We start from the raw sequence: 25,448 nt of genomic DNA on the forward strand, positions 1-25,448 counted from the left end.
TAAAATCCTAGTTCTGTGATTTCATTGCAGCCGGTGGTGCCTGCCAGGGAGGCTTGTCCCGCTCCTAATGGGCACTCTTTGGTTCCCCCCAGCCCCAGATCAGGCTCTCCCCGCTCTTGGCCAGGAGTCTCCGCTACCACGTGCGCTGCCTCGCCTGGCTCCTCTCAGGCTGTCACTGCCCAGGCCGGGAGCGGGATGCCGCTTCTCCGCAGCAGGAAAGCCCGCACCCTTAAAGGGGCAGCGACGCGTGTTTTCACACACACAGACCCGTGCTGGGCAGGCCCGGGAGCCACACACATGACTCAGGGCTGGAGAAAATGCCTCGCAGCCAGAGCTCGTGTTCAGCTCCCGGGAAGCCGATTGGCTCAGTGCGCCCGGAGCGGGGAACTGGCGCTGGAAGCCGGAGCCAGCCCCGCTCCAGTGGGAATCAGGCCCCGGCGGTGACCCTTGAACCCGCTGCCACGGGCCGGTCCGAGGGCGTTATCGGAGCTGCCCGTCACGCCGCGGGCGGGCGGGGGCTCCGAGTCCAGCCCTGCAGCGCTGCGGGGACCCGCCAGGTCCGGCCGGGCCCCACGCGCGCTCTGCGCCGCGCCGCGCCGCGCGGACTCGAGCCGGGGAAGCGGGGCTGGGAGCCCGCAGCGCTCCGGGATGTCGGGGGCCGAGGCCGCGCTGCCGGCGGAGAAGGAGGAGGAGAGCGAGGAGGAGAGCGAGGTGCTGGAGGAAAGCCCCTGCGGGCGCTGGCAGAAGCGCCGGGAGCAGGTGGGGCCCGGGGCGCGGCGCTGAGCGAGCGGGGGGCCGGGGTGCGCGGGGCGAGTCCCGCACCGAGCCAGGCTTCCTGCGCCACAGGCTCCGCTGCCACCCGGGTCTGCCTCCTGCGCTCCCCGCCCGAGCCTGCTCCCCCGGGGCCGCCGGGAGCTCGGGGCGCTGCGGTCCCGCGGCCCCGCTGCGCACAGTGTGGGGGCCGGCCCGGGCTGCAGCCCCACGGGGGTGCGCTGCTCCTTCCCCCTTAGCAGGGCCTCCCCCCGACCACTCAGCCGGGACGCTGCGCTCTGCCCGGGGAGACTTGACATCGGGTCCTTCTTGCTCTCCCTGTCACATTAATTCATCGAGGCCAACGGGGGGCGGGGAATAAGCAATCTGGTGAGGAGGGGGTGATTGTAAAAACAGGAAACGCTTGGAGAGAGAAGATCATAAGAGCTGCTGTCCTGGGTCAGACCATGCTTCCATCTGGCCCGGTATCCTGTCTTTGACAGTGGCTGGCACCCAGAACTTCAGGGGGAGTGAACAGAACACAGCAATTATGGAGTGACCCACCCCTGTTTTCCACTCCCAGCCTCTGCAGTCAGAGATTTAGGGACACCCAGAGCAGGGGGCTGCGTCCCTGACCCCATCCTGGCTAATCTCTGATGGACCCATCCTCCATTCATTTACCCAGTTCTGTTTTGTACCCGTTATGCTTTTGGCCTTCACAGCATCCCATGGCAATGAGATCCACTGGTTAGTTGTGCATTCTGTGAAAAAATATTTAATTTTATCTTAAACCTGCTGCCTATTAATTTCATTGAGTGACACTTGGCTTTTGTATTTGTGAAAAGGTAAATAACTAGAGTCCACAACTGATCCATGATCTGCAAAAGTGGTCTGTGGATTTGCAGGCTTCTATAAATAACACTTCTCCCACATCATTCACCAATTTGTAGACATCTGCCATATCCCCCCTTAGTTGTCTCTCTTCTGAGATGAACAGCCCTAATCTTTGTAGTCTCTCCTCATAGGGAAGCTGTTCCATAACCTTGAGCAGGGCTCTCAAACTCAAATAACCACGAGGGCCACATGAGGACTAGCGCATTGGCCCGAGGGCCACATTACTGACACCTCCCCACCACTGCCCTCAGCCTTGCCTCCACTCCACCCCTTCCACAAAGCCCTGCCCCTGCCCCGCCTCTTCCCACCCCTTCCCTGCCCCCATTCCAACCTCTTCCCCGAAATCCCCACCCCAACTTCACCCCCTCCCTGCCCCCAGGGGGAGCAGGAGGGGTGTGGGGTGTGGCAGGGGCTCAGGGCAGGGAGTTGGAGTGTGGGTGCAGGAGGGATGAGGGGTGTAGCTGGGGATCAGGACAGGGGATCGGGGTGCAGGAGGGATGAGGGGTGCAGCTGGGGGTCAGGGCCGGGGATCGGGGTGCAGGTGGGGTGTGGGAGGGGACTCAGGGAAGTGAGTTAGGGTACAGGAGGGGGGCTGGGTGCAGCAGGGGGTCAGGTGCAGGATGCAGCAGGCGGCTCAGGGAAGGGGGATGGGGTGCAGGAGGGGTGCAGGGTGCACCAGGGGGCTCAGGGCAGGAGGTCAGGGTGCAGAGTATGGCAGTGGGTCGGAGTGTGGCAGGGGGCTCAGGGCAGTGGGTTGGGGTGCAGGAGGGGTGTGGCAGGGGGTCAGGGTGCAGGGTGCAGCAAGGGACTCAGGGGAGGGGGTTCGACTGCAGGAGGAGTTCGGGGTGTGGGCTCTGGCCCGGCATGCACCGGGGACAGGGCAGGCTCCCTGCCTGCCTGACCTGCCTCTATGGCTCTCCGGGAAGTGGCTGGAACATGGGGGAGCAGGGGCACAGGGGAGTGTGTGTGACTGTTGCTTCAGGCACCACCCCCAGCATCTCCCATTGGCCGGGAATGGGCAACCGTGGCCAGTGGGAGCTGCTGGGGGCGGTGCCTGAAGCAACAGCCACACATACCCCTGCATCTCTCTTCCCCCAGGTTCCGTCTGCTTCACAGAGTGGTGTGGGGGCAGGGCAGGCAGGCAGGCAGGGAGCCTGCCCTGCCTCTGGTGCGTGTTGGGCCGGAGCCGCTCTAGGTAAATGCTGGGGCGGGAAGGTGGGTGTGAGGAGCTCGCGGGCTGCAGAAAATAACCTTGCAGGCTGATGCGGCCTGAGACGCCTGACCTTGATCATCTTTGTTGCCCTTCACTGAACCTTTCCCAGCTCCACTATATCCTTTATGAGATGGAGCAACCAGAACTGGACACAGTATTCAAGGTGTGGACTCACCATGGATTTATGCAGTGGCATTATATTTTTCTCATTTTTATCCCTTTTTAATAGTTCTTAATATACGGTTAGCCTTTCTGACTGCTGCTGCCCACTCAGCAGAAGTTTTCAGAGAACTCTAAAGTGTGACTCCAAGATCTTTCTTGAGTGGTAACAGCTAATTTAGACCCCATCATTTTGTATGTATGTATAGTTGGGATTATGTTTTCCAATGCACATTACTTTGAATTTATCAACATTGAATTTCATCTGCCATTTTGCTACCCAGTTTTGTGAGATCTGTTTGTAACTCCTCACAGTCTGCTTTGGACTTAATTATCTTGAATAATTTAGTATCATCTGCAAAGTTTGCCACTTCACTTCACTCGCTTTTCCAGATTATTAATGGATATGTTGAAAAGCACTGGTCCCAGTACAGATTCCTAGGGGACCCAGCTCTTCCCCTCTCTCCTTTGTGAAAACTGATCATTCATTCCTGCCCATTGTTTCCTATCTTTCAAACAATTCCTGATCCATGAAAGGATCTTCCCTCTTATCCCATGACATCTGACTTTGCTTAAGAGCCTTTGGTGAAGGACCTTGTCAAAGACTTTCTGAAAATCCAAGTAGACTGTATCAGCTGAATCACCCTTATTCACATGCTTGTTGACTCCTTCAAAGAACTCTAGGAGATTGGTGAGGCATGATTTCCCTTTACAAAAGCCATGCTTACTTTCCCCCTACAAATCATGTTTATCTATGTGTCTGATAATTCTGTTATTTTATTATAGTTTCTACCAATTTGCCCAGAAATGACATGAGGCTTACTAGCCTGTAATTGCCAGGATCACGTATGGAGCCCTTTTTAAAAATTGGTGTCACAGTAGCTACCTTCCAGTCATCTGGTACAGAGGCATTTTTCAGTGATAGGTAACATACCACAGTTAGTACTTCTGCAATTTCATATTTGAGTTCCTTCGCAACCCTTGGGTGAATCCCATCAGGTCCTGGTCGCTTATTACTGTTTAGTTTATCAAGTTGTTCCAAAACTTCATCTAGTGAGACAGCAATTTGAGACACTACTTCAGATTTGTCACTGAAAAAGAATGGCTCAGATGTGGGTATCAATGCAAAGAATTCGTTTAGCTTCTCTGCAATGGCCTTATCTTCCTTGAGTGCTCCTTTAACACTTTTGTCATCCAGTGGCCCCACTGCCTGCTTTGGAGGCTTCAAGCTTCTGGTGTACTTAAATAACAATAGTAAAGAACTTGTATCTTTAGCAAATTGCTTTTCAAGTTCTTTTTTGGCCTGCCTTATACCTTTACATTTTACTTAAGAACATAAGAACGGCCGTACCGGGTCAGACCAAAGGTCCATCTAGCCCAGTGTCTGTCTACCGACAGTGGCCAATGCCAGGTGCCCCAGAGGGAGTGAACCTAACAGGCAGTGATCAAGTGATCTCTCTGCTGCCATCCATCTCCAACCTCTGACAAACAGAGGCTAGGGACACCATTCCTTACCCATCCTGGCTAATAGCCATTTATGGACTTAGCCACCATGAATTTATCCAGTTCCCTTTTAAACATTGTTATAGTCCCAGCCTTCACAACCTCCTCAGGTAAGGAGTTCCACAAGTTGACTGTGCGCTGTGTGAAGAAGAACTTCCTTTTATTTGTTTTAAACCTGCTACCTATTAATTTCATTTGGTGACCCCTAGTTCTTGTATTATGGGAATAAGAAAATAACTTTTCCTTATCCACTTTCTCCACATCACTCGTGATTTTATATACCTCTATCATATCCCCCCTTAGTCTCCTCTTTTCCAAGCTGAAGAGGCCTAGCCTCTTTAATCTTTCCTCGTATGGGACCCTCTCCAAACCACTAATCATTTTAGTTGCCCTTTTCTGAACCTTTTCTAGTGCTAGAATATCTTTTTTAAGGTGAGGAGACCACATCTGTACACAGTATTCGAGATGTGGGCGTACCATGGATTTATATATGGGCAATAATATATTCTCAGTCTTATTCTCTATCCCCTTTTTAATGATTCCTAACTCCTGTTTGCTTTTTTGACCGCCTCTGCGCACTGCGTGGACATGTTCAGAGAACTATCCACGATGACGCCAAGATCCTTTTCCTGACTCATTGTAGCTAAATTAGCCTCCATCATATTGTATGTATAGTTAAGGTTATTTTTTCCAATGTGCATTATTTTACATTTATCCACATTAAATTTCATTTGCTATTTTGTTGCCCAATCACTTAGTTTTGTGAGATCTTTTTGAAGTTCTTCACAATCTGCTTTGGTCTTAACTATCTTGAGTAGTTTAGTATCATCTGCAAACTTTGCCACCTCACTGTTTACCCCTTTCTCCAGATCATTTATGAATAAATTGAATAGGATTGGTTCTAGGACTGACCCTTGGGGAACACCACTAGTTACCCCTCTCCATTCTGAGAATTTACCATTAATTCCTACCCTTTGTTCCCTGTCTTTTAACCAGTTCTCAGTTCATGAGAAGCAAGAGGAAGACTAAGGACAGGGTAGGCCCACTGCTCAATGAGGAGGGGGAAACAGTAACGGGAGACTTGGAAATGGCAGAGATGCTTAATAACTTCTTTGTTTCGGTCTTCACTGAGAAGTCTGAAGGAATGTCTAGTATAGTGAATGCTTACGGGAAGAGGGTAGGTTTAGAAGATAAAATAAAAAAAGAGCAAGTAAAAAATCACTTAGAAAAATTAGATGCCTGCAAGTCACCAGGGCCTGATGAAATACATCCTAGAATACTCAAGGAGTTAATAGAAGAGGTATCTGAGCCTCTAGCTATTATCTTTGGGAAATCATGGGAGACGGGGGAGATTCCAGAAGACTGGAAGGGGGCAAATATAGTGCCCATCTATAAAAAAGGAAATAAAAACAACCCAGGAAACTACAGACCAGTTAGTTTAACTTCTGTGCCAGGGAATATAATGGAGCAGGTAATGAAAGAAATCATCTGCAAACACTTGGAAGGTGGTAAGGTGATAGGGAATAGCCAGCATGGATCTGTAAAGAACAAATCGTGTCAAACTAATCTGATAGCGTTCTTTGATAGGATAACGAGCCTTGTGGATAAGGGAGAAGTGGTGGATGTGATATACCTAGACTTTAGTAAGGCATTTGATACAGTCTTGCATGATATTCTTATAGATAAACTAGGAAAGTACAATTTAGATGGGGCTACTATAAGGTGGGTGCATAACTGGCTGGATAACCGTACTCAGAGAGTAGTTGTTAATGGCTCCCAATCCTGCTGGAAAGGTATAACAAGTGGGGTTCCGCAGGGGTCTGTTTTGGGACTGGTTCTGTTCAATATCTTCATCAACGATTTAGATGTTGGCATAGAAAGTACGCTTGTTAAGTTTGCGGACGATACCAAACTGGGACGGATTGCAACTGCTTTGGAGAACAGGGTCAAAATTCAAAATGATCTGGACAAATTGGAGAAATGGTCTGAGGTAAACAGGATGAAGTTCAATAAAGATAAATGCAAAGTGCTCCACCTAGGAAGGAACAATCAGTTTCACACATACAGAATGGGAAGAGACTGTCTAGGAAGGAGTATGGCAGAAAGAGATCTAGGGGTCATAGTAGACCACAAGCTTAATATGAGTCAACAATGTGATACTGTTGCAAAAAAAGCAAACGTGATTCTGGGATGCTTTAACAGGTGTGTTGTAAACAAGACACGAGAAGTCATTCTTCCGCTTTACTCTGCGCTGGTTAGGCCTCAACTGGAGTATTGTGTCCAGTTCTGAGCACCGCATTTCAAGAAAGATGTGGAGAAATTGGAGAGAGTCCAGAGAAGAGCAACAAGAATGATTAAAGGTCTTGAGAACATGACCTATGAAGGAAGGCTGAAGGAATTGGGTTTGTTTAGTTTGGAAAAGAGAAGACTGAGAGGGGACATGATAGCAGTTTTCAGGTATCTAAAAGGGTGTCATCAGGAGGAGGGAGAAAACTTGTTCACCTTAGCCTCCAATGATAGAACAAGAAGCAATGGGCTTAAACTGCAGCAAGGGCGATTTAGGTTGGACATTAGGAAAAAGTTCCTAACTGTCACGGTAGTTAAACACTGGAATGGATTGCCTAGGGAAGTTGTGGAATCTCCATCTCTGGAGATATTTAAGAGTAGGTTAGATAAATGTCTATTAAGGATGGTCTAGACAGTATTTGGTCCTGCCATGAGGGCAGGGGACTGGACTCGATGACCTCTCGAGGTCCCTTCCAGTCCTAGAGTCTATGAGTCTATGAAAGGACCTTCCCTTTTATCCCATGACAGCTTAATTTACGTAAGAGCCTTTGGTGAGGGACCTTGTCAAAGGCTTTCTGGAAATCTAAGTACACTATGTCCACTGGATCCCCCTTGTCCGCATGTTTGTTGACCCCTTCAAAGAACTTTAATAGATTAGTAAGACACGATTTCCCTTTACAGAAACCATGTTGACTGTTGCTCAACAGTTTATGTTTTTCTATGTGTCCGACAATTTTATTCTTAACTATTGTTTCGACTAATTTGCCCGGTACCGACTTTAGACTTACTGGTCTGTAATTGCCAGGATCACCTCTAGAGCCCTTTTTAAATATTGGCATTACATTAGCTAACTTCCAGTCATTGGGTACCGAAGCCGATTTAAAGGACAGGTTACAAACCTTAGTTAATAGTTCCGCGACTTCACATTTGAGTTCTTTCAGAACTCTTGGGTGAATGCCATCTGGTCCCGGTGACTTGTTAATGTTGAGTTTATCAATTAATTCCAAACGCTCCTCTAGTGACACTTCAATCTGTGACAGTTCCTCAGATTTGTCACCTACAAAAGCCGGCTCAGGTTTGGGAATCTCCCTAACATCCTTAACCGTGAATACTGAAGCAAAGAATCCGTTTAGTTTCTCCGCAATGACTTTATCGTCTTTAAGCGCTCCTTTTGTATTTCGATCGTCAAGGGGCCCCACTGGTTGTTTAGCAGGCTTCCTGCTTCTGATGTACTTAAAAAACATTTTGTTATTACCTTTGGAGTTTTTGGCTAGCCGTTCTTCAAACTCCTCCTTGGCTTTTCTTATTACACTCTTGCACTTAAGCTGGCAGTGTTTGTGCTCCTTTCTATTTTCCTTACTAGGATTTGACTTCCACTTTTTAAAGGAAGTCTTTTTATCTCTCGCTGCTTCTTTTACATGGTTGTTAAGCCACGGTGGCTCTTTTTTAGTTCTTTTACTGTGTTTCTTAATTTGGGGTATACATTGAAGTTGGGCCTCTATTATGGTGTCTTTACAAAGGGCCCATGCAACTTGCAGGGATTTCACTTTAGTCACTGTAGCTTTTAACTTTTGTTTAACTAACCCCCTCATTTTTGTATAGTTCCCTCTTTTGAAATTAAATGCCACAGTGTTGGGCTGTTGAGGTATTCTTCTCCCCACAGGGATGTTGAATGCTATTGTATTATGGTCACTATTTCCAAGTGGTCCTGCTATAGTTACCTCTTGGACCAGCTCCTGTGCTCCACTCAGGATTAAATCTAGAGTTGCCTCTCCCTTTGTGGGTTCCCGTACCAGCTGCTCCAAGAAGCAGTCATTTAAGGTATCGAGAAATTTTATCTCTGCATTTCGTCCTGAAGTGAAATGTTCCCAGTCAATACGGGGATAATTGAAATCCCCCACTATTATTGGGTTCTTAATTTTGATAGCCTCTCTAATTTCCCTTAGCATTTCATCATCACTATTACTGTCCTGGTCAGGTGGTCGGTAATAGATCCCTAATGTTATATTTTTATTAGAGCATGAAATTTCTATCCATAGCGATTCTATGGAACATGTGGATTCGCTTAAGATTTTTACTTCGTTTGAATTTACATTTTCTTTCACATATAATGCCGCTCCTCCCCCTGCATGACCTGTTCTGTCCTTCCGATATATTTTGTACCCCGGAATGATTGTGTCCCATTGATTGCTCTCAGTCCACCAGGTTTCTGTGATGCCTATTATATCAATATCCTCCTTTATCACAAGGCACTCTAGTTCACCCATCTTATTATTTAGACTTCTAGCATTTGTGTACAAGCACTTTCAAAACTTGTCCCTGTTTATTTGTCTGCCCTTTTCTGATATGCCAGATTCTTTTTTATGTGACTGTTTATCTTCTGATCCGGCCCTTACATTATCCTCTTCCGTCCTCTGCTCCTGACTATAACCTGGAGATTCCCTATCATCAGACTCTCCCCTAAGAGAAGTCTGTGTCCGATCCACATGCTCCTCCCCCATCTCCTAGTTTAAAAACTGCTTTACAACCTTTTGAATGTTTAGTGCCAGCAGTCTGGTTCCACTTAGGTTTAGGTGCACCCCATCTCTCCTGTATAGGCTCCCCCCATCCCAAAAGTTTCCCCAGTTCCTAACGAACATAAACGCCTCCTCTCTACACCACCATCTCATCACGCATTGAGACTCTGAAGCTTTGCCTGCCTACCTGACCCTGCGTGTGGAACTGGGAGCATTTCTGAGAATGCCACCATAGAGGTCCTGGATTTCAGTCTCTTCCCTAGCAGATTAAATTTGGCTTCCAGGACGTCTCACCTACCCTTCCCTATGTCATTGGTACGTACGTGTACCATGACCACCGGCTCCTCCCCAGCACTACACATAAGTCTGTCTAGATGCCTCGAGAGATCCGCAGGCTTCGCACCAGGCAGGCAAGTCACCATACGGTTCTCCCGGTCATCACAAACCCAGCTATCTACATTTCTAATGATCAAATCTCCCATTACTAACACCTGCCTTTTCCTAGCAGCTGGCGTTCCCTCCCCCAGAGAGGTAACCTCAATGCGAGAGGCAACCCCAGCACCATCTGGAAGGAGGGTCTCCACTATGGGAAGGTTTCCCTCTGCTGCCGTTGACAGCTCTGCTTCTCTGGGCCTTTCTTCCTCCTCAACAGCGCAGAGGCTGTCTGAGCGGAGATGTCCCAGAAAGCCTCATCATAACTCTCTGCCTCCCTTAGCTCCTCCAGTTCCATGACCCTGGCCTCCAAAGCCCATACACGGTCTCTGAGGGCCAGGAGCTCCTTGCACTAAATGCACACATACACCACCCGCTCACAGGGCAGGTAATCATACATGCTACACTCAGCACAATAAACTGGATAGCCTCCACTCTGCTGCTGGGCTTCTGCCTGCATTGTCTCCTAGTTAATGGAAGGGTGGTTTAAAGAAAGGGGTTTTGGAATATGGTTTGGGTTATAGGTTTTAAGGGGACTACAGGGGAACAGGTAGGACCAACAAGGGACCCCCCCCTTGCCAAACTCCCTGTTAGCAGCCCCCGGTCGCTTGTGTGCGGCTTTATAAAGCCCTGGCCTGAGTGAATGCCCCGCCCACTGATTAAGGCTCAGTCAATTACCAGAGGCTTCGAGCTTTCAAACCTTCCTTTGAAGCTCAGGGCCTCCAACTGCCAGCCACAGCACATGGTCCTTCAAACAAACAAACAAACAAGCAAACAAACTGACAAACAAACAAACTGACAAACAAACTGACAAACACAAGCTCAGCACACAGCAAGTAACCCCCAAACACACACTACAGACAGTCACTTACCCCACAGATGCTGTATTTGCTCCTCCTTCACCTGGAGAACTTCCTTGCAAAACTCTGCTCCTTTCTATTTTCCTCATTAGGATTTGGCTTCCAATTTTTATTTGCCTCTAACAGCCTCCATTACTCAATTGTTTAGCTGTAGTGGCGTTTTTTGGTTCTCTGTGTTTTGGTTTGGGATATACATTTAGGGCTTGTCTACATCACAAAGTTGCAGCGCTGGTGAGGGGGTTACAGCGCTGCAACTTAGGAGGTGTACACATCTGCAGGGCATCACCAGCGCTGCAACTCCCTGTTGCAGCGCTGGCCGTACTCCCGTATTGTCTCGGGTGTAGAGGATCCAGCGCTGGTGATCCAGCGCTGGTAATCAAGTGTAGACACTTACCAGCGCTTTTCTTGACCTCCGTGGAATAAGCAGGTATCCCAGCATACCTGAGGAAGCCTCTGGTAATCAAGCAGGTCTCCTTCCCCGTTTTGCTCTCGCGTTCCCCGAACCCCCGTGCAAGCAGGTCTCCTTCCCTGCGGTTTGCTCTCGCGTTCCCCGAATCCCCGAGCAAGCAGGTCTCCTTCCCTGCGGTTTGCTCTCGCGTTCCCCGAATCCCCGAGCAAGCAGGTCTCCTTCCCTGCGGTTTGCAGGGGGGTTCGAGGAATGCGAGAGCAAACTGCGGCGAAGCTGGTCTCCTTCCTCGGTTTGCTCTCGCGTTCCCCGAACCCCCCTTGAAGCCGCCCAACAGCGCTGCAGTGTGGCCACATCTAACACCACTTGCAGCGCTGGTTGCTGTAAGTGTGGCCACTCTGCAGCGCTGGCCATATACAGCTGTACTAATACAGCTGTAACAACCAGCGCTGCAAAATTGTAGATGTAGACATACCCTTAGTCTGAGCCTTTAGGAGGTGTTTTTACGTCGTCTCCAGGCAGTCTGCAGGCATTGTACTCTCGACTGCTTTTTTTAATTACTGTCTTACTAGCATCCTCGTTCTTGAGTTAGTTCCTCTTTTTAAAGTTAAATGTTACTGTGGTGAGTTTTTGGGGGATTCTCCCCCCTCCCCAAAGATGAGACCAGAACAGCATACAGTATTCATGATGTGGACGTACCATTGATTGATATAGTGGCATTATGATATTTTCTGTCTTATCCATCCCTTTCCTAATGGTGCCTAACAATTTCTTACCTTTTTTTTTACTGGCACGGCACACTGAGTAGGTGTTTTCAGAGAACTACCCACAAAGGAGCTTCTGCTTTCATGGTCCCTTATGTAATACGGGTTTCAGTGTAATGAAGGAGGTATGTTTGTGGGGAGGCCATGATACTGGAGCCAGGGACAAGGGAAGCTTTCCCTAATGGGGGGGGAGGGGGCATGTATAAAGCCTGTTGTTTGTCACAGGAGCTGAATGAAATGGAGCATAAGGTGTTAATAGAGGGTCCTGAACACTCTCGGCATCAAAACCAAAGGAGTGCGTGTGAGCAGGCTTGCACAGCGACTGACTCTGACGTTGTGCATGCAAACGGAACGCAAAATGGCAGCTGTACCCTTGAAAGTGGTGCCCCCTCCCTTACGCAGTCCCGTATGTCAGTGCTCACCCCAAAGCGAGTTCGCTGTTCAGCGGGTTCCGTGAGTTGCCCTAATGGCACCTGGTGTTTCCTTGACCCTGGCCACTCTCTGATCTCCCTGCCTGGCTTCCAGAGTCCCCTCCCCCAGTGCCTGCGGCTGGCCCCGTGATCTCTCCTGTCATTGTGCCCTGACTTCAGAGTCCAGCCCAGCTGGCTCCAGCTCCGATAAGGGGACTGCAGGGAGTGTTTGCCTTGTGCTCTGCGGCAGTCACACCACAGGACCTTGGCTGGGGTTATCAGTCCCCAAGAGGGGTGTTCATCCTGAGGCTGGGCAGACATGGGTACTTTATCTCAGATCTTGCTGCTTTTACTAGTGTGGGTGCTGCTCTCCGAGGTGAGCGGGGGGAGCAATAGTACATGCTGGCCAGCATGGCCTTTTCATCAATGCGTCGTCAAAGCTGGCTTTGGGCAGGTCTGTGTACCAGGGCAGGCAGGCCCAGCTGCCGGTTAATGCAGCAGACGCTGCCTGCCAGGATGTGAAACATGGGGTTTGGTAGCAAAGGGAGGATAGAATGAATCCAGATCCATTCCCAGCTTCCCAGGGCATGGTCCTAGGGGTGCTGTTCCCTGGGCACTGGGCCTACCTCACCCTGGGCACCATATGAGCCTGCTCTCCCCAGCTGGGCACTGTTCCAAGGACTGACACTCCCTACTGAGCCTGACCCTCCCCTAAGCACCGTCCTGGAGCCCTGCCCTGGTTCCTCCCCAGTTTCTCTGCTGGCTTTGCCTCCCTGCTGTACACTATTCAGACTGCCCGTGATTGCACACAGGGCTGGCTGGCAGCTCCTGCGGGACCCACGGGTGCCAACATAAACCACACGTGGTGGGATTAAAACTATGATTTTCCCTCAGACAAAAACACCTCGCATTCCAGCAAAGCAGGAAAGTGCCCACCCGCCTGGGTCTGGCCAGCCCCAGGCCCAAGGCTCCCTGCACCGCCCCTCTGAGAGGGGAGGCTAAAGGTCCCACCTGGTCCAGCTATTCAGCCCTGGGCTCAGGGCAGAAGCAGGTGCCGACTTTTTAAACGGCTGGAGCGTGCTCAACCCCCGGCTCTGCCCCAGGCCCTGCCCCCACTCCACCCCTTCCCCAAGGCCCCACCCCGCCTCTTCCTGCCCACTCCCCTGAGCGTGCTATGTCCTTTCTTCTCCCCTCTGCCCCCTCCCCCACCAGCCTCCTGCATGCTGTGAAACAGCTGATCGCAGCAGGCAGGAGGCATGGGTGCTGATCTGCAGAGCCCACTGGCAGGTGGGAGGTGCTGGGGGGGAGCTGATAGGGGGGCTGCCAGTGGGTGCTCTGGACCCACCATTTTTTCCCCCATGGGTGCTCCAGCCCCGGAGCACCCACGGAGTCGGTGCGTATGGGCAGAAGTGTTTCCTGCAGTGTATCCTTCAGGCTCTGGCAGTGTTCCCCGCAGTCCTCCTACCCCTGTGTGTCAGCCTCATTAATCCCCCAGGTCCCCTCTGGTTTGCCAGATAACCTCTTGAGCCAATCTTTCTTGCTGTCCTTCCCAGAGCCACTTCAGGAGGTGCTCATCTCTGGTGCCTGGTGCCCAGGCCTGCATCTTGTGTTCTGGGTGCTGTTGCCAGCATGAGTTTCAGCACAGGCTCCCCAGCTGTAGCATGAGGGGAAGCTCTCAGCCACCCTGACTCCTGTCAGCAGAGTTGGCTTCCCTCAGCTGAGAAGAGTCCTGCGGGGCAGCAGCAGCAGGAAGAGGGGAGATGGGACCCTGTGGAAGAAGACATCTGTGACACGGGGGTGGTTGGGATGTTTGGAGCCTGGCTGACACCCAGGGAAGGTTAGAGCATGAGGGAGGGGTTCAAAGGGGCTTCCTGCCACCCAAGAAATGGTCGGGTCTAGGCAGCCAAAGTCCAGGGACATCCCAAGGTAGGATCATCCTTCCCCACCAGGGGATTTGGCCCTTGGCAGGCTCCTCACTTGGGCCTGGCTCCGTGTGGGAGCTGGGATTCTGACCCTGCTTAGCTGGGCCCACATCTCCCGACACCCATCCCAGAGCTGTCTCAGCAATGCCAGATCCCTTGCAGTGCCCCCTGGAACCACCCCAATCGCCTCAGTGGGGGCTCCCTGGCTAGTCTTTGTCCCAAAGCCAGGGCTGCTGTGCTGTGCTACGCTGCTGTCTGCACAGGGAATGTTTCCCCTCACACCGCCTCCACTTCATGGTTCCCTGGCAGAAGGAGACCGGGAGGAGAGCAGGCAAATCCATGCCCCCTGTGTTTCAGCAGTAGGGGAGAGAGTGAGGCATAGTCCCCTTCTCCCAGCAGCCACCAGGCAATAGAGAGGTGTCCTGCGGCAGCTGAGGGCACAGGGAGAAAGGAAATAAAGGAAGGTCCCAGCCCTCCCACTACACACCAAGGGGAAGGGTGGAGGCAAACAGTGGGATTCTCACTGGGAGCTGCCCCAGCCCTACTGGAAGATGGCTCCTCTTTCCCATCAGCCTCTGGATGCTACTTTCCCATCTGGAAATTGTGGGGTCTGGGGGCTCCCCAGAACTGGATAGTGAGGGGCTCTGCCCTTCCTGCTCCGGATTGAAAGCCTGGAGCTGAGCTTTAGGGTGGGTGTGTTCAGTGATGAGCTGCCAAACTCTTAACAACCGGTTCCCTCCTCACCCCACAAGGGGGTCGTGGCCTGCCCCCGCCCCCTGGGACTCCTGCCCCATCCAACCCCCCATGTTCCTTGACGCCCCCCTGGGACCCCTGCCTTCTATCCAAACACCCCCCCGCCCGCTCTCTGCCCCCTTACCACGCTGCCTGGAGGTGGCTGGCGGTGCTACAGCCGCTCCGCTTGGCTAAAGTCGGGCCGTGCCGCCGCTGCGCAGTGCCTGGAGCACTGGGTCAGGCCGAGCTTGCAGCCCCCCCCCTCCTGCAAATCAGCTGTTCAAGCAGGAAGCCTAGGAGGGCGGAGAAGCAAGTGGCAACTTCGCACTCAGGCCCAGGGAGGTGGAGGCAGAGGAGAGGTGAGCTGGGGTGGGGAGCAGTTCCCCTGCGCGTGTCCCCCCTCCCCCAGGTTACCTTCTGCTGCCCCGGTAGCCCTCCTTGTGCCCCCCCCCAGCTCACCTCCACTCCGTCTCCGCCTCCCTGGGCCTGAGCGTGAAGCCACCGCTTGCTTCTCCACCATCCCAGGCTTCCCGCGTGAATAGCTGATTTGCAGGAAGCAGAGAGGAGGGGGAGAAGCGGGGCAGAGCATTCAGGGGAGGAGGTGGAGTGGAGGTTAGCTGGTGCTGGGGGGCAGGGAGCTGGAGCACCCATGGGGTTGGTGCCTAAGGCGCCACTTTTCGATAATGTGCTCTGGGGGAGCAGTCGCTCCCCCCCAGCTATGCTCCTGGGTCACTTCAACTTACCGGTTGTTAAATTTAGAAGCCCGTGCAGGACAACCGGTTCTAAAAGGGCTTCTAAATTTAACAACCGGCTCCAGCTCACCACTGGGTGTGTTTCCTTGGAGCTGGACAGACACACACCCCTCCCTGCCCTAGGAGGGAAGGCCTCTGGGGGTATGTCTGCACCGCAGTTAGACACCCATGGCTGGCGTGTACCCACTGACTCCGGCCAAGGGGCTGTTTCATTGCAGTGTAGATATTCGGACTTGGGCTGGAGGCCAGGCTGTGAGAGCTGTTGTCAGAGGTGGTGTCAGATGCTACCGGTGTGGTGCTCTGCTCTCTCCTTGTTGGTATCACTCGGCTGCGTGCGTGTGTTCCCTCTGTGTGCTGCCCCAGCTCTGTGCAGATCGCTGACACAGCAGACCCGAAGAGAACCCCCAATGACCACAGAGTCTAGTAAGGTACGAAGGCACGTCGGCCAGATTTATTGCCGTTTTGGATACAGTAGTAGTTCCCTGTAGGTTTCTTAGCCTAATTCATGACATACTACAAATATGTACCCACGGTCAATGGACTCGGCTCAGTCAGTGGTGGGACTTTCCACTGCCCCCTAGGCCGGACAAAGACACCGCCCCAGGGATGCATTTTTATACACAGGTACAAACAAGTTACACATCACTCCTGACGTATTGAGGTGCAACCCCTCTACGTAGTAAGGTGCCGCCTCTCACCTTGTACAGATTTGTTCGTTCAAAACAACTCTATCCATCATATTACCCTTTTGCCCCTGTCATTGGGATGGGTCAGTCTGTTCCTTGTTATCTGTGTGGAATGTGCAAGTATGTGAATGTTCTGATCTCTAGTGTTCAGTACCTTTTAGGTACGTATCTTCTTGCAGCATCAGCCCTTTCCTTGCCAGCTTCTGTGAGCAGGGCCTGCCTCTGGCTCACAGCTTCACTTTGCTTTCTGTTAGCAAAGAATTGACCATTACTTTAGTTCAGGCTTAGGCCTCATACCAGGCCTCTGATACCAAGGTTTACATCGCAGGGCCTCCTCTTACTACAAGAGCCTGTAAGGTGGGAGGCCTAAGCCCTCTACATTGCAATTAAACAGCCCCTGAGCCTGAGCCCTGGGAGCCCGAGTTGTGTATTGCCTGTGCATGAATGTCATCAACAGGCTGTTTATCCCTCTTCTCCCTGATCATTAGTGGAGATGTGAAATCACAACAGAGCTAACTCCGAGCCCTGCTGCTCCCCCATTACACCTCCCCTCAGCTCAATACCATGCTGGTTTTTATTGCCCTTTATTATTTATCTGAATTATTGCTGAGAATGTTTTCATGAACTGCAGGATCAAATACTTCGCTGAAATCAAAATATTTTCCTTCTTATGTGTTCTCTTTGCCTCCTAACTGTGTAATATGATCACACAGAACAGGTTAGCCTGGCTAATATTGCTTATTGTTTCTGCTTTCTCAAAGGACATTACAGATTTGCTGTATTGTTTTGCTAGGGTGTGGAGATAGCCTTGCTGTGTGGTAATTACCAAGCTCAATCTTCTTAAATGGTCCTTAGCTAGCTTGTAGAACTCTATGCCTCAAGGTATAATTGTGACCAAGAGTTTGGCAGGATTCAGAAAAGGATTATTCCATAATTGCCCACTTCAGAGTTTCTTTCATCTTCCTTTGAAGCAGCTGGAACTGTTGGTTGCTGGGGTGGGCACAGATAGAGAATTACCCCAGCATATGACCTAGTGTGGCAGTTCCTCAGGAACCAAGTCATGCAACAAACCTCGATGCCAACTCTGCCCACATATCTACACCAGCGACACCATCACAGGACCTAACCAGATCAGCCACACCATCACTGGTTCATTCATCTGCACATCCACCAATGTAATATACGCCATCATGTGCCAGCAATGCCCCTCTGCTATGTACATCGGCCAAACTGGATAGTCGCTATGGAAAGGGATAAACGGACACAAATCAGATATTAGGAATGGCAATATACAAAAACCTGTAGGAGAACACTTCAACCTCCCTGGCCACACTATAGCAGACCTTAAGGTGGCCTCCTGCAGCAAAAAACCTTCAGGACCAGACTTCAAAGAGAAACTGCTGAGCTTCAGTTCATCTGCAGATTTGACACCATCAGCTCAGGATTAAACAAAGACTGTGAATGGCTTGCCAATTACAGAACCAGTTTCTCCTCCCTTGGTTTTCACACCTCAACTGCTAGAACAGGGCCTCATCCTCCCTGATTGAACTAACCTTATTATCTCTAGCTTGCCTGCATATATATACCTGCCCCTGGAAATTTCCACTACATGCATCTGACAAAGTGGGTATTCACCCACGAAAGCTCATGCTCCAAAATGTCTGTTAGTCTATAAGGTGCCACAGGACTCTTTGCTGCTTTTACAGTTCCTGTATGATTTACTTTTTGGAAAATGGGTGCCTCATTTACAGGTTTGTAATGTGTAGTGTTGATGGGACTTTAACATGCTGCATGCCTAGCCTGATGCCTCAGAAATGTCTCCTGGCTCCGTGTAAACAGGCCCTTAATTACATTGTTCCATACCCTAAACAGTCTGAGGTCAAGGTCTAATATATCGTAGCAACAGCCAGCAGGCTGCTCAGGGAGGCACCTGGAGGGATTAATTCCATCCCCTCCTGGTTTATGGATTAGCTTTCCCCCTTGGGCTCCAGCGTGGTATGTCCGTGAAACTCCCTTTTCCTCTCTGCCACTCTGGAGGGCATGCTGGGTCCTCCAGAGTCCCTCTCCTGGAGGCTGTTTCTAGGATTTGGCAGTGGCTACCCTATCCCTGGACCCTGCAGCCTAACAGAAAGGCAGCGAGATCCTGGGGTTATTGCAGAGCCATTGATAGAAGCTGAGCCCACTGCAGAGCAAATGCTGGCAGCACTGCCAGAGCAGGAGGCAGGAGACAGCCGTGGAGGAGCACCAAGTCCATGGGCTAAGGCAGGACCTGGGAGTTATCTCAGGGACCAGGCTGCTTCTAGGCTCATGTGACTGTTCAGAGAATTGCCTCTTATCTTGCCCAAGGCTGGAGTGGAGTTGCTGTGTTGGTTTATCAGAGCTACCATGCTCTCAGGCTTGCCTGGAGGCTTTCCAGCACTGCCTCTCTCTCAGCTCAGCACCTCCTCTGGGGACACAGTGTGTCTTTGGCCCCCTTCCCCAGCTCTGCTCCTCCCTGCACTGCCTGGGGGGACACGGGTTCCGGGTCAAACGCTTCCAAACTCCTGACCTGCCTTCTCACTCCTTGTTCACGCTTCCCCACTTTCCCTCAAGCTGTTCAAGGTCTCTCCAGGGCCTGTTAATACCCTGTACTCCTGTCATCTCCCCCAACATCTTCCAGAGGCTATCCCTGCAGGAGCCAGATTACTGATGGACTCTTTCCCCCACAGTCATGTGCCTTCAGGTCTTGCCATTTCACAGGTTGTAATGCTTCTGGGCTGATGTTATGCCGGGCTCCTTTCCTGGTGTACTGTACCTAAGGTACGTTGACTGCAGCTACGTTATTCACATAGCTGGAGTTGCGCAGTGTAGGTCGACTTACCGCGGGACTGTAGACGTAGCCTGAGTCCCAGGGTTCCAAAAAGAAAAATACAGAAAACCCGGTACCTCCGGTTCATCAGAGAGCTCGGTGGCCTGGTGTTCTCAAGCCGCTTCCCCAGCAGGCAGCTCCTGGTCCCAGGGAGCTCCACACTTGCTGTTTGCTCCTGAATGCCTCTCAGCCTGAGCTGAGATCCCTCTTCCGAGGATTTGCCTTTCTCCAGCATTGACAAGCTTTGCAGTTGCAGTGGGTCAGGGCTGGCTGAACCCACAGAAGCTCTTAAACCCCTTCTTGACTAGGGGAAGGAGCTGCTCAGCTCTAGAGGCTCACAAGTGAATGCGAGTTCCCAGCCAGGGTCTTTCCAGAACTGTCAACACAGGGACTCTGCCCCCACCTCCCGCTCTGGAATGTGAAGCCTGTTAATCTGGCTGCATCTCTAATTCCAGATAAACATATATTAGCAGAACAATTAAGTTGCAAAGTGAGGCACTGAAATGTTGGGAAATGAGATAAAAAGGGTGACCATTGTAACCTTTTTAAATTATAGACTGATTCCTCCCCCTCCGCCGCATGATCACAGATGGAGTTTTTCTGGAGGCAGGGCACAGGACGGGCAGTGCTCCTGGATTAAGACAGCTGTTCAATATTTTGTTTTTATCTTTACTCTGTGTGGCTCCCCTGGCTGCTTCCGCTTTACTCAGCACTGGTGAGACCTCAGCTGCAGTACTGTGTCCATTCTGGGCACCACACTTTGGGACAAGTTGGAAAAGTCCAAAGGAGAGCAACAAAAATGACCAAAGGTCTAGAAAACATGACCTATGATGGTATTAATGAGGCTGCTATATAAGAGTAGCTCTAGTCCCCATCCCTGTGGGCACCCCTTGACACCTCCCACAGAGCCAATACATTGCTGTGTACCCAGGCCTCTTGTCTACGGCCTTGTATCCAGTTCTCTGTCCCATGGCATTGCTTTTCTCCAGGCCATTTAGAATTAATTTTCCTGTTAAGATCATGTGAGTTGCTTTAGTGAGCCCCAGGTCCAGCTCCCTCAGCCAAGCTCTGTCACCATATCCCCAGAACTAAAGCTGAAGCCTGTGGGAGCTGGAAACGCTCCATGCTGCTGACAATAACAAATCCCTGGCTCTGCCAATGTTCCCTTGGATCTTGAGGTGAGCCCGAGAGTGACAGGCCCCGTTGCTTAGGGAGGATGGCTGGCTGGGCCGTGGACAGAGTGAGCCCCAGATCCTGTCGCCAAGGGAGCGCAGCTGACTAGGATGAGGGCAGGCCCCTGATTGGAATGCAGGCAGAGCAAGCCCCACAGTGACAGTCAGACCCCGTCGCTGAGGGAGGGAGACTGGCTGGGACGCGGGCAGAGCCAGCCCCACAGTGACAGACCCCATGGCTGAGGGAAGGTGACTGGTAGGAACACGGGCAGAGCCAGCCCCACAGTGACAGGCAGACCCCATCGCCGAGGGAAGATGACTGGCTGGGACGCGGGCAGAGCCAGCCCCACAGTGACACCCCGTCGCTGAGGGAAGGTGACTGGTTGGAACGCGGGCAGAGCCAGCCCCACAGTGACAGTCAGACCCCATCGCTGAGGGAGGGAGACTGACTGGGACACAGGCAGAGCCAGCCCCACAGTGACAGTCAGACCCCATCGCTGAGGGAGGGAGACTGACTGGGACGCAGGCAGAGCCAGCCCCACAGTGACAGTCAGACCCCATCGCTGAGGGAGGGAGACTGACTGGGACGCAGGCAGAGCCAGCCCCACAGTGACAGTCAGACCCCATCGCCGAGGGAAGATGACTGGCTGGGACGCGGGCAGAGCCAGCCCCACAGTGACACCCCGTCGCTGAGGGAAGGTGACTGGTTGGAACGCGGGCAGAGCCAGCCCCACAGTGACAGTCAGACCCCATCGCTGAGGAAGGGCGACTGACTGGGACGCAGGCAGAGCCAGCCCCACAGTGACAGTCAGACCCCATCGCTGAGGGAGGGAGACTGACTGGGACGCAGGCAGAGCCAGCCCCACAGTGACAGTCAGACCCCATCGCTGAGGGAGGGAGACTGACTGGGACGCAGGCAGAGCCAGCCCCACAGTGACAGTCAGACCCCATCGCCGAGGGAAGATGACTGGCTGGGACGCGGGCAGAGCCAGCCCCACAGTGACACCCCGTCGCTGAGGGAAGGTGACTGGCTGGGACGCGGGCAGAACAAGCCCATAGTGACAGGCCCCGTCGCCGAGGGAAGGCGACTGACTGGGACACAGGCAGAGCCAGCCCCACAGTGACAGACCCCATGGCTGAGGGAAGGTGACTGGTAGGAACACGGGCAGAGCCAGCCCCACAGTGACAGTCAGACCCCATCGCTGAGGAAGGGTGACTGACTGGGACGCAGGCAGAGCCAGCCCCACAGTGACAGTCAGACCCCATCGCCGAGGGAAGATGACTGGCTGGGACGCGGGCAGAGCCAGCCCCACAGTGACACCCCGTCGCCGAGGGAAGATGACTGGCTGGGACGCGGGCAGAGCCAGTCCCACAGTGACAGGCAGACCCCATCGCCGAGGGAAGATGACTGGCTGGGACGAGGGCAGAGCCAGCCCTGGTATAGGGTTGCCAACTTTCTAATTGCACAAAACCAAACACCCCTGCCCTGCCCCCCTCCACGAGGCTCTGCCCCTGCCCTGCCCCTTCTCTGAGGCCCCACCCCGCTCACTCCATCCCCCCTCCCTCCATCGCTCACTCTCCCCCACCCTCACTCACTTTCACTGTGCTGGCGCAGGGTGTTGGGGTCTGGGAAGGGGGTGAGGGCTCCGGCTGGAGGTGTAGGCACTGAGGTGGGGCCAGGGATGAGGGGTTTGGGGTGTGGGAGAGGGATAGGGTACAGGGGGTATGGGCTCTGGGGCAGAGGGATAGGGTACAGGGGGTATGGGCTCTGGGCTGGGGATGCGGGCTCCAGGTGGGGCCAAAAATGAAGGGCTCAAGGTGCAGGAGGGGGCCCTGGTTGGGGCAGGGGTTGCAGTATGTGTGGGGGGGGGGGAGGTTGAGGACTCCAGCTGGGGATGGAGGCTTTGGGCTGGGGATGAGGATTTGGGGTGCAGGAGGGGCCGGGGTTGAGGTGTGGGAGGGGGTTTGGGGTACAGGGTTCTGGCAACACTTACCGCAGCTCCCAGGAAGCAGCCATGAGGTCCTTGCAGCCCCTAGGCACGTGGGCAGCCAGGAAGGCTCCACATGCTTTTGTGCCCGCAGGCACTACCACCACAGCTCCCGCTGGTCGTGGTTCCTGGCCAGTGGGAGCTACGGAGCCGGCACTGAGGGTGGGGGCAGCGCGCGGAGCCTTCCAGCTGTCCATGCGCCTAGGGGCTGCAAGGAGCTGGCAGCTGCTTCCAGGAGCTATATGGAGTTAGGGCAGGCAGGGAGCCTCCTTTAGCCCAGGCCCCTGCTGCGCTGCCGACTGGACTTTTAACGGCCCAGTTGGAGCTGCCAGGGTCTATTTTTTGACAGACTGTTGCGGTTGAAGAAGGCCGCCCAGAGGATTCAGGGGGCCTGGGGCAAAGCAATTTTGGGGGGGACTTCCATAAAAAAAAGTTGCAATACTATAGAATACTATATTCTTGTGGGGGCCTATTGCCCCACTTGCCCCCCCATCTGGGTGGCCCTGCGGTTGAAAACCGAATGCCTGGCAACCTTAGTGACAGGCCGCATTGCTGAGGGATGGTGGCTTGCTGGGACGAGGGCAGAGCCAGCCCTGGTATGACAGGCCCTGTTGCTGAGGGAGGGTGGCTGACTGGGACGAGGGCAGAGCCAGCCCTGCTATGACAGGCCCCATCACTGAGCAGAGGTGTAGCGAGCACCCTCCATACCCTCTGACTGGAGGGGGCCCCGCAAGGAAGGGGGCCCCTAAAAGTGGCAAAAAAAATGTAAGGTATAACTAGGTAAGTGACATTTATTGACACTATTGCACAGTCCATGTTGGTTTTACTGACAAAACCGTGAAGTCATTATGATACATCATAATGCTATTGGCTACATCAGTTGCCTGTCAGTCAGTTTCGAATTTTAGTTGGACTCATTCAAAGAATGTGTATTTGCGTTCATAATGGCAGTCAGCGGATAAATGTTATTAATTTAGTTGTTTAGTTTTTTATCGTTTCCAACGCAGAAGCGTGCTTTGTGATGTCTAAGAGAATGTATAAAAGCGGAGCTAGTAAACAAAAGGCAGCAAAAGATGCCGAGAAGGAACTTGAGAAAATTTCAAAGTTGTCAACGTATTTTGTGCTGCAATCCAACGTACAGGTACAGGCACATGAAACGGACAGTGCTAGCAGCGATGACTCGTATCCAGAAGTATCCAGAAGTGCTTCAAGTGAGGTCGAAGGTGAAGCCAATTGTTCTACCAAACAAACTGTGACAGATATTCCAGCTGCTGCCGGGAAAGAAGTATCTGAATCTGAACCACTGACTGATGATCCAGGAGATTGGCCTTCTATAATATCGGACAGGCAAGTGTGTGACATTGTTGCACGTGGCCCACTGCAGCAGAATGAAAGTTACGAATTTCCATTTAACGAGGAAAGACGGAGGTTCACAAGTACTCATTTCTATCGAACCATGGCAAATGGCGAGAAAATAAGACGTTCATGGTTAATGTACTCAGTTCAGATGCCATTTTTTGTTTTTGTTGTAAATTATTTGGCACTGGCGACATACCGCTACGTCGTGGAACATCTGCTTGGAAAGCACTGTCAAAAAGACTTCAGCAGCATGAAACAGGCAAAGGTCATCAAGACTGTATGGTGAAATGGTTTGACCTTTGGTCAGGCATAGTAAACCGTACATCTATTGACCAACTCGAATTGCAGGCTTTTCTGAAAAAAAGAGATTTCTGGAGAAATGTTGTCAAACGCATGGTTGATGTCATTATTTTCTTGTCCGAAAGAAACTTGGCATTTCGAGGAAATAATGAAAAGCTCGGCGATCCTTCGAATGGCAACTTTTTGGGACTGTTTGAATTGCTTGCAAAGTATGATACTGTCCTCAGCGAACTTTTACAGAGGATTAAGAAGGCAGAGACACATGTTCAGTACCTCAGTCCACAGATCCAAAACGAGCTGATTCAACTTGTTGCCAGTAACATTCAAGAGGCCAACATAGTGCAGCTTAAAAAAGCAAAATATTATTCAGTTATTTTGGACTGTACTCCCGACGTGTCACATGAAGAACAGATGTCTGTGATGTTACGCTTTGTTGAATGCAACGGTGAAGATGGTGTCAATATTCGTGAAGCATTTGTTGGTTTTCTTAATGTTCATGATACAACTGGCGAGGGCTTATTGGAAGCGTTTCTTGAAAAGGCAAACAACTTAGGAATAGACATTGCTGACATGAGAGGCCAAGCTTATGATAACGGCGCAAAGATGAGAGGAAAGAATAAAGGAGTTCAAGCCCACATGCTAGAAATAAATGACTGTGCCTTGTATGTACCATGTGGAGCTCACACTTGGAATCTTGTGATCTCAGATGCGGCAAAGTCATCGAAATATGCCGTTGACTTTTTCGGTCTGATTAACAGAATATACGTTATCTTTTCTTCTTCACCTTCACGTTGGGATATACTTCAAGAACATATGCCAATATCTGTTAAAGGGTTATTGGACACTCATTGGGAGTCGAGAATTGATGCTGTGAAGCCATTGCGTTATCACCTTGAAGAATTGTGCAATGCTTTGTCATCTTTGCGAGAATATGCGCTCGAAAAGGAAGATGGTAATACAGCAAAAGAAGCCGGTGCACTTTTAGACCATGTTACTACGTGGCCTTTTGTTCTGACTGTGTATACGTGGTACGATATACTATTTCACGTCAATAAAACCAGCAAATTAATTCAATCACCAGATGTGTCAATTGACATACTGCAGGCAGAAGTCGGTGCTACAATGAAGTTTTTGGAAGACTATCGAAATACAGGATATAACTCTGTGGTCACAAATGCACGTGAAATAGCAGAGCATATGGGTATTGAGCAGGTGTTTCCAGAAACCAGGGTGCGACGTAAGAAGAGAATGTTTGATTACAAATGTGCTGATGATTCGAGTCGTCTTTCTGCCGAAGAAAAATTCAAATCGCAGTTCTTTCTTGTTCTCACTGATCAGGCCTTATCTTCTGTTTCGTCGCGATTTGACCAACTCGTGGAGTGGTATAAGTTGTTTGGATTTCTGTACGACGCTAACAGCCTGAAGCAGTGTCACAGAGAAAATGAACTGGAGAATCACAGCAAAAATTTTGAAAGAAAAATGGGAGACATTGATGC

The 25,448-nt window shown here is 51.5% G+C and overlaps 1 protein-coding gene across 4 annotated transcripts in view; it reads left to right on the forward strand.

The window, feature by feature from the left end:
- Positions 1–584: 584 nt before the first annotated feature.
- The window catches only part of NRBP2 (nuclear receptor binding protein 2), a 75,647-nt gene continuing 50,783 nt past the window's right edge, over positions 585–25,448 (forward strand). For 2 of the 4 annotated variants that reach the window (XM_030554123.1, XM_030554124.1), the window contains exon 1: positions 585–759. In XM_030554123.1, coding sequence (XP_030409983.1) covers positions 649–759 — 111 coding nt within the window. In that variant the 5' untranslated portion in view covers positions 585–648. The remainder of the gene's footprint in view (positions 760–25,448) is intronic. The other 2 variants (XM_030554126.1, XM_030554122.1) reach the window with 2 other exon arrangements.

This window comes from Gopherus evgoodei, chromosome 2, assembly GCF_007399415.2.
Source record: "Gopherus evgoodei ecotype Sinaloan lineage chromosome 2, rGopEvg1_v1.p, whole genome shotgun sequence".
Classification (NCBI taxonomy): Eukaryota; Metazoa; Chordata; order Testudines; family Testudinidae; genus Gopherus; species Gopherus evgoodei.